Source organism: Oryctolagus cuniculus, chromosome 1 (assembly GCF_964237555.1).
Source record: "Oryctolagus cuniculus chromosome 1, mOryCun1.1, whole genome shotgun sequence".
Taxonomy (NCBI): domain Eukaryota; kingdom Metazoa; phylum Chordata; class Mammalia; order Lagomorpha; family Leporidae; genus Oryctolagus; species Oryctolagus cuniculus.
In genome coordinates this window covers 220,598,056-220,616,708 of record NC_091432.1, presented here as the reverse complement: position 1 = coordinate 220,616,708, position 18,653 = coordinate 220,598,056, and the positions used below count along the sequence as shown (strand labels likewise).

The 18,653-nt window shown below is 39.0% G+C and overlaps 1 protein-coding gene across 9 annotated transcripts in view; it reads left to right on the top strand.

Annotated features, from left to right (window-relative positions):
• The window catches only part of ASTN2 (astrotactin 2), a 1,032,549-nt gene that overhangs the window by 389,387 nt on the left and 624,509 nt on the right, over positions 1-18,653 (top strand). For all 9 annotated transcript variants that reach the window (XM_070066427.1, XM_070066421.1, XM_070066416.1 and 6 more), the window contains one exon: positions 9,713-9,859. In XM_070066427.1, the coding sequence (XP_069922528.1) occupies positions 9,713-9,859 (147 nt within the window). The remainder of the gene's footprint in view (positions 1-9,712; positions 9,860-18,653) is intronic.

Below are 18,653 nucleotides of genomic sequence, written 5' to 3'. Positions count from 1 at the left end.
AGATATATCTCGTTTCATGGGAAATACTGCACTGACTTGAGACAGCGTTTGTCACAAGTTTGTGACAAATATATATTTGTGAGAAAAATGGATCAAAAGGCAGGGGCTGCAGATTGTGATCCTACCTTCACACCCTACCAGTGAGAGAGAGGCCAGGCATTTGCAGCATAGTGTCTTCGAATGAGCACTCTGAATCAGGAGTCATAGTTTCTAAGCTCCTTTGGTATTTGAATATGAGTTCACCATCAAGTCTCTGTTTCCTTATTTGTCTACTGGGGATAACAACATCATTGACTGAATAGGAATTTGATGGAATGTTAATGAGATATTTGGAAATCATTCATAAAATAATAAGAACCAAAAATAGATGGCATCTTCTGTAGCATCTTCGTCGCCAACACCATTGTCAACATCTCCATCATCACTACCTTGAAGTTACGTTTGCATTTGCAGGCACATCTACTTGAAATGTCCACAGAGAAATCCTGAGAACCAATTGTTTGTAGCCTTATTCAGTGACTGCCACCAGTGAATTTAACTATCACTGTGCCAACTATCCAAGCCTGAGCTTTTGAAACTCTCCTTATTCATGAAGCAGAACTAGCTAAGGGTATACTCTGGTGACCAGGCCATGTAGTCTTTTCTAGGGCAGAGGAAGGATGAAGAAGAGCCATTTAGCTTACTGTCTGTCATCCTTTTAAAGTTCTCTGGTTATACGGAGGTCTCTTTGAAGATGATGTTGAAAGATCTGCATCAGGTGGGGCCAGCGCAGTGGCTCACTTGGTTAATCCTCTGCCTGCTGTGCCAGCATCCCATATGGGTGCCGGGTTCTAGTCCTGGTTGCTCCTCTTCCAGTCCAGCTCTCTGCTGTGGCCCGGGAGGGCAGTGGAGGATGGCCCAGGTGCTTGGGTCCCTGTACCCACATGGGAGACCAGGAAGAAGCATCTGGCTCCTGGCTTCGGATTGGCACAGCGCTGGCCGTGGCAGCCATTTGGGGAGTGAACCAATGGAAGGAAGACCTTTCTTTCGGTCTCTCTCTCTGTCTATAACTCTTCTGTCAAATAAATAAAAAAAGAAAGATCTGCATCAGGTGAGATAATGATAATAATAAGTCCACACAAACTGAGAACTGTAAGTAGTTCAGCAGGTAGGGTTTTACTTCCACACTGCTTAGTCTGTATCCAGAGGTTGATAGGGATTTGTGGGTGGTATTGTTTATCAGCTTGGAGGCTGAAGTCAAATGATTTTCTGGATCAGCCCTATCACCCTGGGACTTTTGCCTGGCTTTTGGCAAGAGGTAGCCTCATTTACCTTACATTTAAATTTCAGTAATAATATAAGCCATCTTATGAAGCTGTTATGAAGAATAAGTGAAATGCTGCCTGAAATAATTTTAATTACATTGTTGGACCCACAAATATTGTCATAAATGTTAGTGATGATTGTATATGAAGTTATAAATGTTATAAATGTTAGTGATGATGATGATGAGGAGGAGGAGGTGGTCTATTTTTAACTTAGAAAGTCACTTAAGGAAACTGGCTCACAAATTTTGTTTTGTAAATTGAAGTATTCTGAAATGTTTAAAAATATCAGTACCATTTAGAATATAAAAAAATAATTGCATAGTATAATAAAGATACTCAAAATGTGACTTTAGAGAAATAAAGTTAGAAATATTTGGTTTGAAGGAAAGAAAGCTCAAGGCAACCTAACTGCCACCTGTAATTAACTAAATACCTACTCTGAAGTGGAGGAATTAAAAGCATCCTACTTAACTTGGATAGCAAAAGTTGGCCCATAGAGTGAGATTCTAGGACTCTTTGAACATTAACTACCTGAGAATAGAATCACTGCTTTCTAAGTGTTGCTTTTGCTGCTTTTGAAAGTAGGCATATGAGAGATGACTGAATATTTACATCACTCTCCTGTAGGATAAACCCATGAAAGATGAGAGATCGGAGAAATCACATACAATTTAAAGGATACCATGGATTTAAGAGTATCAAGGTCAGAGAATCAAGGACTAGTTCACAGCAGAGATGGAGAAGGGCAGATGGGGAGAGATATGTACCCAGGTCAGCAAGATGGCAGAAACATTGGCCAACATTGAGACATCACACTGAAGTAGTGCATGGAGAATCCAGACATAAGAGACAGGCTGAGGATATGGGGCCATCTACCCTAGAGTTTCTGAGAAAGCCTCAATTTCAAATACTCTTTCTTCCTGCCTCCAGCATGACACTTGCACTTGTCAGACAATGTGTCCCAATTTTAGTTTCCAGAAATACAGCAGAGAAGCAGAGAAGCACTGGAGTGCAGGTGCAGGAGAAATCCCACGAGACACTCAGTGAGGTTAATGAGGCATTCAGCAATCTTTAGTGGTCATGTAGCTATGCGGGCAGATGGGTGGCCTCAACAAGTGCTTTTTGTATAACTTCTGACCAGGCAAAGACCAGTCCTTGCCAGAGAAAGTGACTGAATACATTTGACTCTGGGGAGAAAAACAACACTATTTCAATACTGACATCTCTTGGTAGAAAGGGAAACAACACTTAAACATTCATTCGTTCATGCATTCATTCATTCAATAGATATTTATTGAGCACCTACTCTATTCAGTCAAACAGTAAGCACATGAAATAATAGGTGGTCACAAAATGCGAGGTCTGACATATGAAAGATACACAATAGATGACAACTGACTAAATGATTTAATTCCAGATATGGACATTGAGTCTCAGAGGAGGAAGATGATTTGTCCACAAGGGCTTGTAGATAATAAAAAAGCCAGTATTCCAGCATTTCTGGAAGTATACCGTGTCCTGCAGAAGCCAAGTGCTGGACAGTGAGGTTTTGAGGAAATGAAGGGAAAAGAAAGACACAGAGAACTTACAGAGTCTTGGGTATGTGTCAGAGTGCAAAGTACTGTCATTATGATGTCCCATTTAATACACACAGATATTCTTTCAGGTAATGCCATTGTCATTTTAAGTTAGAAAACTGAGGTTTTAAGAGCTTAGGTGACTTGTCAAAGGTTAGGCAAGAGTTTAATTTTAAATCTCCATGTCTAGAACCAAAGCCTGTCTTTTTTCTCCTGTCTTAAGTAGCTTTTTTCCACCTCCTAGGTGCTTCTGCTCAGATGTTTTGGATTTCTAGAATTACAGTCCCTCACCCCAACCCCATATGCCATTGAAAGAAAGAAATCGTGCCCAGATTCTTGTCCCCTAGGGATTTTAGGAGGAAGGAAACAATGGGAGCATAGCTACTTTAGGTTTTCCACACAGACATGTTTAATGAATCTGGATCTATTTTCTTCATTTTGTGATTGATTTTTTTCTAAATTTAACTTAAATTTGATTTTCTTCTCTCAACCTGGTATTTCCAAACCAAGAATCAATGAAACCCCAAATTATAGGCAGTGTGTGGATCAACAGTGCTGAGTTATTTCCATTTGAATTTCTCAAGCAATGCATTTTATGCCATTTTCTACTGCCACTAGAGAACTTGAGGGGTTGGAGGGAGGGGAAATAAAAAGGAAATTAGATCATCAATGTGCTCCCATCCCAGCAGTTGATACGCTCTGGTAGAATTCTACTCCCACAGCACAGCTTGTTCTCCTGCAAGGTACAGGAAGGGAACTGTAAGTAGGGACATGAACTAGGGACAACTGTGATGGTTACCATCTAAAGATCCTCATGTTATGATCTGAAACTGTTGTTTATTGAGCCTTTTTTTCCTAACTAGGTATGTTATCTTACTTTTGTCTTCACATCAGCTCTGAAAGAAGATGACTACCCCCATTTTGTCTTGTGAGGATTAGATCAATGGGCAAATATAGATTTTATAGTTAACCAAGTGTTTGAACATAGGTATGTGTCTCCAAAGGACATCCTTTCTGCAACTACATGATAGTAGTGAAATGGGATGTAGTGGAAAATAGTATGATACAGGCAAAGGATGGACCATGACTTATTCTAATCCCCTCTCTGATATATACAAACTATTCAGGTGATCTTAAGTGAGTCATTTAATTGCTCTGCACTTCTGTTCTCTGTAAAATGCATTAGTAGCAACACTTTGCTGTGGAGGTGAAATGAGGAAATTTGCCCCCATTAAAATGTAAGCTTCAAGGACGTTGATGGTTTTGTTCATTTGTATTTCCTGTGTGCCTAGAAGAGTGTCCAAGTAGAACTAATGTTCAATAAAATTAATTGATTGTATTAAAGATAAGTGCTAGGCAAAATGCTTGTGTCATAATAATTAGTGAGCAAGTGGAGGTTCCTTTTCTTGTCTCTGCTTCCTACAGTAGTAATGCATTATAGAGTCTGCATGGGGAGAGGATGAGTATTATGGGATAGATGTTTCCACCTTGTTGCTGGCTATATCTCCTACTCAGAGCTAAGTACTTATGACCAGATCTCTAGGCTAGGAACTCTGAAGAAGTCACCTTTGTTTGAGTCTCACTGTGAAGTTTCTGCCAGATCCAGTTGCCATGGTAACTTACCAAACCCTGGTGGCTGCTCTGTGAGCATCTGGCCTTAGTGTGGGCTTGACCTGCATGTTTCTTCCTCCTTAACTCAGACACAACCCTAATGATTTAGGCATTCTCCTAGTAACTGATTGCCCCAGAATACTGTTCATTGCCATTCTCCCTTCCATTTTTTATGTCCCTCCCTTCACTAATCTTTTTGTCTTCTGCTTCTGTGAAGAATAATCCAATTCCTAATATGTTCTGGTAATGTAGTGGATGAAGAGATAAATAAATCCTGGTTTCTGCTTTCATTGATAAGACAAGTACCTTTATCTGGTTTAGAAATTGCCATTTACCAAGAACCTACTATGAACCAGAAACTGTGCTAGGTATTTGACATTTTCTGTCTCATTTAATTCTTATAATGCTCTTGAAGAATCATTTTACTACTGTTTCTAGGTGAGAAGGCTGAGAGTCAATAAGCTAGTATGACTACACAACCTGTGTTCACTGCTAAAAGACCTTGGGTACTATGAAGGTTGAAATGACACATGAGGAAACAATTAGTCCAGCAAATGCCTAGGGAAATGGAATGAGCAGTTTTGTTCCTGCTGCTCAGCCTTCTTCCCCAGATTGGGAGTCACTGTGTGTCAAGTGATATTTCTGGTAGATGGTTAATGAGTCAAAGGAATGCTTTGATCACACTGGCTTTTGGATGAAGGAGGTGCTATTGTACCTGGTTCACTGTCCAGGTCACCAGCTCCTCAATGCCCCCTGCTTCTCTCTGCCTTTCATGCCCCTTCTTATTGTCTCAGCATCCTAAGAGTTTTTTCATGCTGGAATCCTTGTTACATGTTCTTCCTGCCATAATAAATGCCATTGAGTATATAGTTGAAACTCAGTGCTGTTGCTGTGAGTTATTAGGGTGGGTGTGGAGGCTGTTAAATAATATGTTGACTTTTTAGGATGAGATCTGTGCGTGGCACCAACTCCTTGTCCATATCCTATCCAGTAGAAATCATCATGTTACCTTCCTTATCCCATTTAGTTACTAAAATTCTTATATTATCAAAGGTTAAGATAAATTCTTGTTATTTTCAGTTAAGAGATATTACCTATTCATTTTTTCATGGAATCATTTTTTAGGTTTTAAGTATTTCCCATCTCCTGAAACCAGAACTATTTCTTTACTTAATTTACTTTTTCACTTAACATTTATTTAATATAACTACAACAAATATATGCACAATCTACCATAAGTCATGCATTGTTCTGAGCTAGCAATAAATCAAGGATCCTGTTCTGAAGTTAAGCCACATCTAATTCCTAGGTTGTGAGCTTGGCATGAGAGACACAAAGATAGTGATTTTGGGATCTCTCTCCTCAAGCAGCTCACTATTTATTAAGAAGAAATAGATACACATATAAACAATTGCAAACAACTGAGCTGTCATGAGGACTTGTGCTGTTGGAACCTGTTGGTATATCGTGCTTGATAGAATGCTTTTTGATTGATCAGTACCAGTGATGTGCTGGTAACTAATATAGTTAACATTATTCTTGAAAATGGTGATGCATTCATCGAGATTGTACCATATGCCAGGCACCATGTTGGGTGCTGGGATACAATAGTGAATAAAAGATGTGGTGCTTGCTCTCAAGGAGTTTACTGTCCATTTACTAGATTATAGTGTGAGGCATAAGGTATTTTAGGAGACAAAATTAGCGTAGGTAGTTCCTCTGCTTAGGCTGAGGAATTTACATGTATGGTGAATCTTAGAAAGTGCTAATGGAGTGATGGGTGTTTAGCCTAGGGGTAAAGATGGCTACATCCACATTTGAGTGCCTGGGTTCAGTGTCTGTCTCCATACTACGGTCCCTGTGTTTAACACCTGGCTTTAGCTCCTCAATCTTCGCTGATCCTGGGAGGCAACAGTGATGGCTCAAATAATCTGTTCTTGTCACCCCCATGGAAGACCTGGACTGGGTTTCCAGCTCTTAGCTTCAGCCCAGCCTGGCGCTGATAGGGGCATTTGGGTAGGGAACCAGTTGATGTAAGTGTGGTGTTTCTCTCTCTCTCTCTCTCTCTCTCTCTCTCTCTCTCTCTCTCTCTCCCCACACACACACACACACACACACACACATAGATAGATAGGTAGGTAGATAGATAGATAAATTTTGATAGGTTTTTAAAGAGTCAAGGGGAGAGGACAAAGACACAGATGGAGTTCTATCTAAAAGAAACAACACCTAAAGTAATGCATAATCTACCATAAGTCATGCATTGTTCTGATGTTGACTGTGGGGTCCCTTCACAAGTTTAGCCTGTATCACCCAGGCCAGGTAGGAGGCAGTACAAAAGGTGTGAATGTGTGGAGTTCCCATGCTAATGACTATGGATCACATCCTGTGAGTAATGGCTGTAAAATAGCTGAAAGAGTTTCAGCAAAAAGTGAAGTAGACAGATACATGCACACTCCCCTTATAATGCAAGTGAACAGATGATAGAAGAAATGGGGGGAGAGATGTGGATTGTGAAGTGTGTGAGATGGACAGGACTACATAGCTGTTTAGATGCTATAAAAAAGGAAGACGGAAGACTGGAACATGATGTCTAGGTTTCTGGCCAATGAAAATTGTGGTGCTCTCCATAAGCAGAGGAATTCAAGCCCTTTGCCCATTTCTTTTTCTTCTTCTTTTTTATTAAGATTTATTTATTTGTTTGAAAGGCAGAGTTACAGAGAGAGAGAAGGAAAAGCAGAGAGAGAGAGAGAGAGAGGTCTTCCATCTACTGGTTCACTCCCCAATTGGCTGCAATGGCTGGACCTATGCCAGTGTGAAGCCAGGAGCCAGGAGCCAGGAGCCTCGAGCCTCCTCCAGGTCTCCCACAAGGGTGCAGGGGCCCAAGGACTTGGGCCATCTTCTACTTCTTTCCCAAGCCATAGAAGAGAGTTGGATCAGAAGTGGAGCATCCAGGTCTCTAACTAGTGCCCATGTGGGGTGCCGACACTGCAGATGACGGCTTTACCCACTATGCCAGAGCACTGGCCTCCCTTTGCCCATTTTGAAACTGCATTATTTTTGTTGTTGTTGTTGATTTTTTTTAAGTTCTTTATAAATCCTGGATATTAATCCTTAATTTGCAAATATTTTCTCCCATTCTGTTTGTTGCCTCTTCACTTTGTTGAGTGTTTCCCTTGCAGTTCATAAACCTCTGAGCTTGATATGATCTCATTTGTTTATTTTTGTCTTTATTGCCTATGCTTCTGGGGCCTTTTCCAAGAAGCCTTTGCCTATGCCAATGTCTTGCAGAGTTTCCCTGTTGTTTTCCTCTAGTAATCTGATGGTATCATGTCATAGATTTAGATCCTTGATCCATTGTGAGTTGATTTTCATATAAGGTATAAGGTAGGGATCTTGTTTCATATTTCTGCAGGCATAGATCCAATTTTCCCAATACCATTTGTTGAAGAGACTCTCCTTTCTCCAGGGATTGATTTTTAGCTCATTTGTCAAAGATTAGTTTGTTGTAGATGTGTGAGTTCTTTTATGGGGTTTCTATCCTGTTACATTGGTCTACCTGTCTGCTTTTTTGCCCGTCCCAGGCTGTTCGATTATAATTGATCTGCAGTATATCTTGAAATCTGTTATTGTGATACCTATGGCTTTGTTTCTGTTGTTTAAGATTTTGTTAGCTATTTGGGCTCTCTTCTGCTTGCATATTAACTTTAGAATTGTTTTTTTCTAGATCTGAGAAGAATGTCATCAGTGTTTGAATTGGGATTGCATTGAATCAGTAAATTTGCTTTGGGTAGCATGGGTATTTTGATCATATTATTTCTTCTAATCCATGAACATGGAAATTCTTCCATTGTTTTCTGTCTTCTAATTCTTCCTTAATGTTTTATAATTTTCTTTGTAAAGATATTTTATATCCTTGGTTAAATATATTCCAAGATATTTAAAATTTTGTGTAACTATTATGAATGGGACTGATCTTACAAATTCTTTCTAAGCCATGGCATTGTTTGTGTATACAAAGGTATTGATTTTTGTGTGTTGATTTTATGTACTGCAACTTTACCAGAGTTTCTTATGAGTTCCAATAGTCTTTTAGTGGAGCCATTTGGTTCCTGTATTTATTGAATCAAGTCATCTACAAATAGGGATAATTTGACTTCTCCTTTTCAGTTGAATCCCTTTGATTTCTTTTTCTTGCCTAATGGCTCTGGCTAAAACTTCCCGAACTATACTGAGTAACAGTGGGAAAAGTGGGTATCATTGTCTGGTTTTAGATCTTAGTGGGAATTCTTCCAACTTCTTCCCATTCAATATGATTCTGGCTGTGTGTTTGTCATATATTACCTTAATTGTGTTGAGGTATATTCCTTCTATACCCAATTTCCTTAAGGTTTTTTTAAATCATGAAAGGATGATACTTTCTCTGCATCTATTGAGAAAATCATATTTTTATGCCTCAATTTGTTAATGTGATGTATCACATTTATTGATTTGCAAATATTGAACCATACCAGGGATCAATCCTACTTGGTCCGGATAAATGATTTTTCTGATGTGTTGTTGGATTCAGTTAGCTTAGTGTTTTGTCAAGGTTTTTTGCATTTCTGTTCATCAGGAATATTGGTATGTAGTCTGTTTCTTTGTTGTATCTTTTTCTGGTTTTGGAATTAAGGTGTTGCTTGCCTCCTAGAGGAATTTACTATCCCCTTCTCACACCTATGGGAAATGGACTTTGGAGAATGGAGCAGATCACACAGCCCATGAAAACTAAAGCTCACATTTGAACCCACAGTCATCTGACTACAAACCCATGATCATTCCATGAGTTCCTACTGACTTTAACAGCACAGTGTCTTCTCACTTGCTTCCAAGGAGAATGGAGAGTTGGTAGCATATAATTATTAACAAGAGTAGCCAACCAAGTTGGGAGGGGAAGGAAGTGAACATCACTTCATTTTTAGCAGGCTTGTTTCTCTTCCCTTTACCAAAAGGAACAAATAATAAACTTATTTTGCAGAGTTAAACTAAGACACAAAACGTGGCCACTGAGATTTCATAACAAGTACAGAGGTTGGAATTTATGGTTTCTTTCTTTTTCTTCTTTTTTTTTTTTCAGATTTCCATTAGGGAAATATTAACAGGATTCCCAGATTCCATGTTCTTCCCATTTTCTCATGTCATAGAATTATGTTTCTGTGTATATGTTTGTGTTACTAGGTTTGCTGAAAAGCCCAGTGAACAAGACTGCCTTGACACTGATTGCTGTGAGCTCCTGCATCCTGGCTATGGTGTGTGGAAGCCAGATGTCCTGTCCACTCACTGTGAAGGTGACTCTGCATGTGCCCGAGCACTTCATTGCAGACGGTAAGAGCCAAACATCAGAGATGCCCTGTACCACTTGGCATCTAGCACCACTGGCTGGTGAAATATCTCCATGCATGGCTCAACTTCAGAATGAAAATATATATGAGGGTGCTTCAAATGCTTCATGGAAAAGAGGAATTAAAATACAAATTTACTTTGGTATAAAAATCTTTGAAACCCATGCATAGTTTTTTTTTTTTTTTATCATAGTAATACATAGTTCCATAAACTTTTTGTAGATCTTTCATTTATTAAAGGATCCAATGGGTCTTCCTTGGAAGAGATCCTTGTCATTTGGATTCCTGTATTAGTTAATTAAATCAAAACTTTATTCTATGTATAAGAAGATTTGTTAAATAAAAGATGACTTCAAATATGAGCGCAGGATTGGTCTACTTCACTTACTGGTTCTTTTGGCTATTGTGGATCCTATTCTAATATGAAATACCCCTAAAACATCATTGATAATTAAAAACGTGTGATAGGGAAGAATGTGCGAGGCCTGTTGGCGTTTCCTACTTGTTCTGAAGAATGTTCTTGTTTCATTCCCTGTAAATGTACTTTACAAGTATCTTATATTCTACCATTTTCTCTTCACCCAATTAAATTGAATTAATGAGACACAGTAGTCACTATAGTCATTAGCAAAGTGTAGTCCAAGGAAATGATTAAGGCACTTGATAGCTATTGCTAAAGTGTCCTTCAGAAACGTTATTCTGGGTTGCACACTCCAGTAGAATATATTGGTGCCTATGTTCCTGAACCTTCTTCTCACCCACTATTACCATATAGCATAAATACAACATAGAAGGCATATCAAAAATAGGCAGATAAATGAATTTTTTAAAGATTTTTACTTATTTTGCTTGAAAATCAGAAGTCAGAGTTACATAGAGAGAGAAGGAGAGGCAAAAGGAGAGAAAGAGAGGTCTTCCATTCACTGGTTCATTCCCCAATTGGCCCCAACAGCTACAGTTGTGCCGATCCAAAGCCAGGAGCCAGGAGCTTCTTGGGTTTGTAGTCAGATGACTGTGGGTCTCCCTTGCGGGTGCAGGGGCTCAAGGGCTTGGGACATCTTCTATTGCTTTCCCAGGCCATAGAAGAGACATTGATAGGAAGTGGAGCAGCCAGGTCTCAAACTGCCACCCATATAGGATGCTGGCACTGCAGGCAGTGGCTTTACCCACTATGCCACAGTGCCAGCCCTGAGCTAAATGAATTTAAGTTTCATGCTTTTTTTTTAATTTGACAGATAGAGTTAGACAGTGAGAGAGAGAGACAGAGAGAAAGGTCTTCCTTTCTGTTGGTTCACCCCCGAAATGGCCACTACAGCTGGAGCTACGCCGATCCAAAGCCAGGAGCCAGGTGCTTCCTCCTGGTCTCCCACGCGGGTGCAGGGTCCAAGCACTTGGGCCATCCTCCCCTGCCTTCCTAGGCCACAGCAGAGATCTGAACTGGAAGAGGAACAACCGAGACTAGAACCCAGCACCCATAGGGGATGCCAGTGCCGCAGGCGGAGGATTAGCTAAGTGAGCGACGGTGCCGGCCCCAAGTTTCATGCTTTTTATATGTATATGATGGTACTTTAGAAAGTTCATAGTAAATGAAATACAAGAAGAATTTTATTTTGGTGCCCAAAAATGAAATGTATATATCCTAGGGTCTTCAAATAGTTCATAAAATGTATATTATGAAAAAAGTTATGTACAGATTTCAAAAATTTTGTAACTCAAATAAATTTGCCTTTTAATTCCATTTTCCACAAAGTTTTTGAAATACCCTCGTATATCTTGATTAGTTAGAAGATAAGTATATACCAGTGAAACTGTCATCATAGACAATAAGCATAAAAATAAGCATCATCTCTAAACGTTTCCTCTCTCCCTCTTGTTTTATGATGAGAACATTTAGTGTAAGTTCACATAGGAGTCTGCCCAGATAAAACCATGAAACATTCCCAGTACCTCAAGAGTTCCCTCCTACTGCCTCCTAGATGTAACTAGCTTTCTGACTTCTAGCACCATATAGGACCAATAACTTTAAAATTTATTTATTTATTTATTTGAAAGGCAGATTGATGGTGTAGGGAAGAAGGAGGGAGAGATTTTTCATCTGCTGCTTCATTCCCCACATGGCCACAACAGCCAAGTCTGGGTCACCCAAAGCCAGCAGCCAAGAACTCCATCCTTTTCTCCAACATAAGTGACAGAGGCCCAAAGACTTGGGCTATCATCTGCTTCACAGGATCACAATCTTAAATTTTTTTTTGACAGGCAGGGTTAGACAGTGAGAGAGAGAGAGACAGAGAGAAAGGTCTTCCTTTCCATTGATTCACTCCCCAAATGGCCGCTACATCCGGCGTGCCGCACTGATCTGAAGCCAGGAGCCAGGTGCTTTCTCCTGGTCTCCCATGTGAGTGCAGGGCCCAAGCACTTGGGCCATCCTCCACTGCCTTCCCAGGCCACAGCAGAGAGCTGGCCTGGAAGAGGGGCAACCGGGAGAGAACCTGCGCCCCAACTGAGACTAGAACTTTGGGTGCCGGCACCGCAGGCAGAGGATTAGCCTAGTGAGCTACAGTGCCGGCCCACAATCTTAAATTTTAAAAAGTATATGTGTTGAATATTTTTATATTCTCACCCCATCACTCTTATCTCAATGTTACTCAATTTTATCTCTAATTGATAAGTTACAATGTTCAGAATGTAACTCCATCCTTTCAAAATGTCTGAGATAAGTGAAGTGAGACCTCCCCCCACTTTTTCTGAAACACATAGACATCTATTAATGCATCATCTGATTACTGTTACTTCACCATAGTGAGTGAACCTGTACTGACTTTTCACTTAGACTGTGAATAAGTAAAGTAGTTTTCATTTCTTATGTATTCAGTTAATTTTCAGACCTAAATACAAGTCTTTGGTTCATTTCCATCAAATCATGTATGCACATAAGACAGGTTAACCTGTATATGTGAGAAAGCAGGGGGATGATGGAGGAGGCAGGGGAAGGAACACATTTGTAGGAGTTAGTAGAAAAATAGAATCATGTAGGTTGGGGCTGGAAGAAACTCTAGACCCTGGGTATGACCAGATAATGAGGATGGTAGAGTAGGAATAATAAACAGTGAGTTGGAAAAACTAACATCCAAATTTTGACAAATATGGAAGACATTTCCCCACCTTTTATCTCTCACCAGTTACTATTCATTAACTGTAGAATATTGGGCCTAAGAGGTATTCAGCTTTTCCACCTTTTTTTACACATTTAAATATTTATTTTCAGACATGCGAAAATGAAGGTCCTGGGAGACAAATTTGCTCAAAGTCATGCTAAAATATTCTTTGTGGTTGAGAGCAGTCTTTGAAATAATACAAACGTAATGTCAAATTCTTGTTATGTTGTCTGCCACTTCTGTATCCAAGTGAGTGACTTTCTCACTCTGAGTCTTGGTCTTTGCTTCTATGATGTGAGGATAACTGTACTGCTTATCTTATCTCATAAGGGAATTGTAAAGACTGCACTTTCTACTTCTTCTCCACATTTGTCAAGTTTTCAGATAGCCTGTAGCTGGAAAATGGCAAAATAAAAGGACCACCCAAGAAAGTTGATGACTTGGGGAAGTAGATCAAAATATGTGAATTTAAAGATGCCCCTTTTCAAATGTCCTTATTCTGACCTCTGTTACTAATTTAAAATTTTATAACTGCCTCGGACTTGTCTGTTTCTACCTTTAGAATGGAATCTCTACAGCAGGAAATGGCAGGAGTTGTGTCTTTTGGGAGAATTATTTTATCCCTGGTGACAAGCACAGTGCTTGTCCATGATAGATGCTCAATAAATATGTATGGAGTGAATGAATGCTCCCTGATTTAAAGCATAATTGTCAACGATTCTGTGGGATTCTTACAATAGATTTCTAAGCACAAAGGGCAAGCTAAGTCAAAGAAAAGAGGCATAGAGAGCAGAGATGTTATAAAATATAGACACGATTTCTTTCAATCAGTTATTATAAGACATGCAGACTTGGGGATGACCATCAGGAAACATGAAGTACATGTACTAATGGATCTAAGACATGCAAAGCTATGGAGAATCACCAGAAACTTCTACGAGCAAGCAGCATGAAAAACAACTTGTATTGTGGTTATTGCAGAAAGTAATTGGTGAGGAAAGGTGAGGAGGCAAGTTAATGATTATCTAGTTTGGATAATTTTACTGGGCTCTGGGATTTAGAGACTATCCCTGTGGTGGCCTCATTTCTGGCCCTGTGGTGATTAGGGGAGATGAATACTGCCCCCTGGAGTGTTGGAGCCAGATTCAGAAGGTGTTTGGAATATGAACTCCAGATTGGTTGATTTGTGTTCCTGGAAAGTCTTCTGCTATTTCTAAGAGTTGACTAGTCCTCCAAGGAAGTGTCTCACAGGTCAAGAAGGCTGTAAATGTCAGATTTTCAAGAATACAAAATATATGGTAGCTAATACAAAAGAGAATTGGAACTGACCATGGAGTGTACACATCCAGTAAATGTGATATACCAAGCATAGAAGAGAGCATTTGGAGGACTTCACTCACAGTGTTCCAGTCTCCATACATAATGGATTACCTTTCTCTTACATGATATCCATTTAAAGGAAATAGATTTGAGTTTGGATATCAATTCTATTGCTTAGTTAACTCCTAAATCCCACTTTTCCTATCTGTAAAAAGGGAATAATTTTGAAAGTACTGAAAGGCAATATTTAATATTGTGTGTAAAATGCCTAGTAGGGTTTCTAAAACATTGTAATTATTCAGTATATGGTAACGGTTACTGCTCTAAAAGTTAGCAATAGAGAAAGAAACTTCAGAAACTGGAACATGGCAAAACAAGAAATAGATATCTTAACAGGTGGGTCTGGCTGTCCTCAGATGAATGGAATAGGGGGTATAGTTATGCCCTCTCAAGATGGAAACGGCTTTCCCACTTGAAGACATTAATACCTAAAGATACTCAGTCTTCTGGGATCAGAAAGAATCCTGAGAGAAGCCAGTATATGCATTCACCTTCCACAGCATGATTCCAGTGCTTCTCATGGTACCAATTCCATACGCTCTGTTTATCTTTTGTCAACAGGTTTTTGTAATGATCTTTATTATCCACCTAATAAAGAGAATGGAACTGGGACCTGCAAAGGAGTAGAGTCCAGTCCTTTTTGAGCATACAGAGGGACTCAACAAATAAAAATTTCTATAAGTTGGGCAAGTAGGGTGTCTAGCTCTGATTCCTGGAGAATGAAGGTGTTACATAAAGGATAAGAGGAAAAGTGATGATGGTGCATATTTTCCTTAACCTTGTCATCAGTTTGCACTGTTATTTATGAATCATTGTGGACTGATATAAATGCATGAACAAATACAATGTGTAAAACTCCTTGATATTGTACTTATCTATAGGCCCCTAAGATCACTGGCTAGTTTGACAAAACAATGAAAACAAAATCATAATGGGATTTCTCAGGATAAGAAAAGCCTATGCCTAATGGGAGGAACTCAATTTGAGATCTGTTCTCCCAAAGTCGATAGCCATGGCAGTTCCCACCCTATCTTACCCAGCTCCATGAACTCCAACCTACCAAAGTGCTGCCCTTTCTTAATAGAGAGCTCTCAGCTAACCTTTAATGTTGAGCTGTCTGTGGTTCTGAAGTATTACAGGGGGCTGAATAATGGGTCCCGTCTTCAGGAAGAAAATTAATTCTGCCCTTATGTTACTGGATACTTAATGCTAATGCCCATTATAGGGAAAAGGTCAACAGGACTTAGCACTCTTCCCAAGCTCAGCTGGCAAGGGCAATGCATACTGACAGAGTCCTCATCCAATCTCTTGGCAAATCTAACTCCTACTTTGGTCTGGACTTCTTCAAGGCCACTAGTATGCCCTGCTGCACACACATGGAAGAGATGGAGCATGTTTGCATCTAAAATACTGAAGTTAGCATAGTTTTTCTATCTGTGTTCTATAAATCATCTGCATTTGACTGATGATCACCAGAACGAATCAGACTTTCTGAGGGTGGAGTCAAAAAGGTAGATCACAGCTATTTAAATTTTATGTTAATTCTAGGCAGTTACTTAGAATTTTGGGAACTATGACATCTCTGCAGGTGTTCCTTTTCTTCCATCTAAATATATGATCACTCCTTGAGATCCCTTGGGATAATAATAATGGTCTTTGATTTCCTCCATCTTTAACTTTATCTGTGCCCTGCTTATCGAACTGCCTCTAGTGATTGCCTATAGCAATGAATACAATATGCGTAGTCTACCTTTAAACTTTATAACACACTAGCCCTTGTTCACAGAGGTTTGTGCATTATCCAAATTGTTATGCGACATTGTTGATGAATGGTTATTGGTTAACATTAAAGGAATGCCTTAGATGACATGTTAACTCATAAATTACCTGAGCATCCCAGTATCTGGAAATATTTATCCAAAATGACATTCTAGTGGAAGAGACCATTTTTCTTCCTAGATTCAGAAGGTGATCTAGTTCTACTACAGTATACAAAAGTAGTACTAGATCTAGAGATCTCTGTTCTGGGAATTTTTGTACATTGAAAATTGGTCAAGGGGGTGTATTTGGCAATGAAGATAATGCAAAAAATTTGTACATGAGCAGTGACCTTAAAAAGTTTGTAAGAGAAACATTCTTTAAGAAGATTTGAAAAAACCCTGATGGGAAAGGAGCCTAATATTATTCAATAAGTTTTTTTTTCTTCCCAGAGAAACCATTTATTTGATGAGTACAAATTTCAAAAGTACAACTTTAGGAATGTAGTGAATCTTCCAGTCATACCCACCTTCCCACCTCTACTCCTGTCCCACTTAGTCCCCCTCTCCAAACTCCAGTCCTATTCTCCATTAAGGAAAAAAAAAAACTGTTCCTCAGCTGTCAAGACAAGGGCAGTTCAAGTCATTGCTTTTCACAGTGTCAATTTATTTTCTACAGATTACCTTTTAGGTGCTTTGTTAGTTATCACAGATCAGGGGAGAACATGTGGTATTTGTCTCTTTAGGACTGGCTTATTTCACTAAGTATGATGTTTTCCAATTTCACCTATTTTGTTGCAAATGACAGGATTTCATTTTGTAATGCTGTGTAGTATTCCATAGAGTACATGTCCCATAATTTCTTTATCCACTCTTCAGTTTACAGGCATTTAGGTTGATTCCGTGTCTTAGCTGTTGTGAATCGAGCTGCAATAAACATGGGGGTACAAATAACTCTTTTATTAGTTGATTTCATTTCCCTTAGGTAAATTCCCAGGAGTGGGATGGCTGGGTCATATGGTAGGTCTGTATTCACATTTCTAAGGTATCTTCAAACTGTCTTGCGTAGTGGTTTTACCAGTTTACATTCCCATCAACAGTGGATTAATGTACCTTTTCCCCCATATCCTCTCCAGCATTTGTTTGTTGATTTCTGTATGAAAGCCATTCTAACTGGGATGAAGTGAAACCTCATTGTAGTTTTGATTTGCATTTTCCTGACAGCTAGTGATCATGAGGGTTTTTTCATGTGTCTGTTGGCCGTTTGGATTTCCTCTTTTGAAAAATGTCTATTTAAGTCTTTAGCCCATTTCTTAACTGGATTATTTGTTTTGCTGTTGTTGAGTTTCTTGATCTCTTTATATATTCAGGTTATTAATCCTTTATCAGTTGCATTGTTTGCAAATGATTTCTCTGATTCGGTCAGTTGCCTCTTCATTCCTGAGTGTTTCTTTTGCAGTACAGAAGCTTCTCAATTTGATGTAATCCCATTTGTTTATTTGGGCTTTGATTGCCTGTTCTTCTGGGATCTGTTTCAAGAAATCTTTGCCTGTACCAATGTCTTGCAGAGTTTCCCCAATTTTCTCTAATAATTTGATGGTATCGGTTTATAGATTTAGGTGTTTAATCCATTTTGAATGGATTTTTGTGTAAGGTAGGAGTTCTGCTTCATACTCCTGCATGTGGAAATCCAGTTTTCCCAGTACCATTTGTTGAAGAGACTATCCTTGCTCCAGGGATTGGTTTTAGCTCTTTGGTCAACATAAGTTGGTTGTAGATGCATGGGTTGATTTCTGATGTTTCTATTCTGTTCCATTGGTCTAGCCATCTGTTTTTGTAGCAGTACCAGGCTTTTTTGATTATAATTGCCTTGTAGTATGGCTTGAAATCTGGTATTGTGATGCCTCCAGCTTTGTTTTTGTTGTATAAGATTGCTTTAGCTATTTGAGGTCTCCTATGTTTCCATATGCATTTCCACATCATTTTTTCTAGATCTAAGAAGAATGTCTTTGGTATTTTGATTGATATTACATTGAATCTGTAAATTACTTTCAGAAGAATGGACATTTTGATGATATTGATTCTTCCAATATATTAACGTGGAAAATTTTTTCATTTTTTTGTATCTTCTTCTATTTCTTTCTTTAATGTTTTTTAATTCTCATCATAGAGATCTCTGACATCCTTGTTAAATTTATTCCAACGTATTTGATCTTTTGTAACTATTGTGAATAGGATTGATTTTAGAAGTTCTTTTTCAGAGGCAGCATTGTCTGTATATACAAAGGCTGTTGAATTTTGTGTATTGATGTTATATACTGCTACTCTACCAAACCCTTCTATGAGTTCTAATAGCCTCTTGGTGGAGTTTTTGAATCCCCTATATATAGGATCTGCAGATAGGGATAATTTGACTTCCTCATTTCCAGTTTGAATCCCTTTGATTTCTTTTTCTTGTCTAATGGCTCTGGCTAAAAAAATCCAG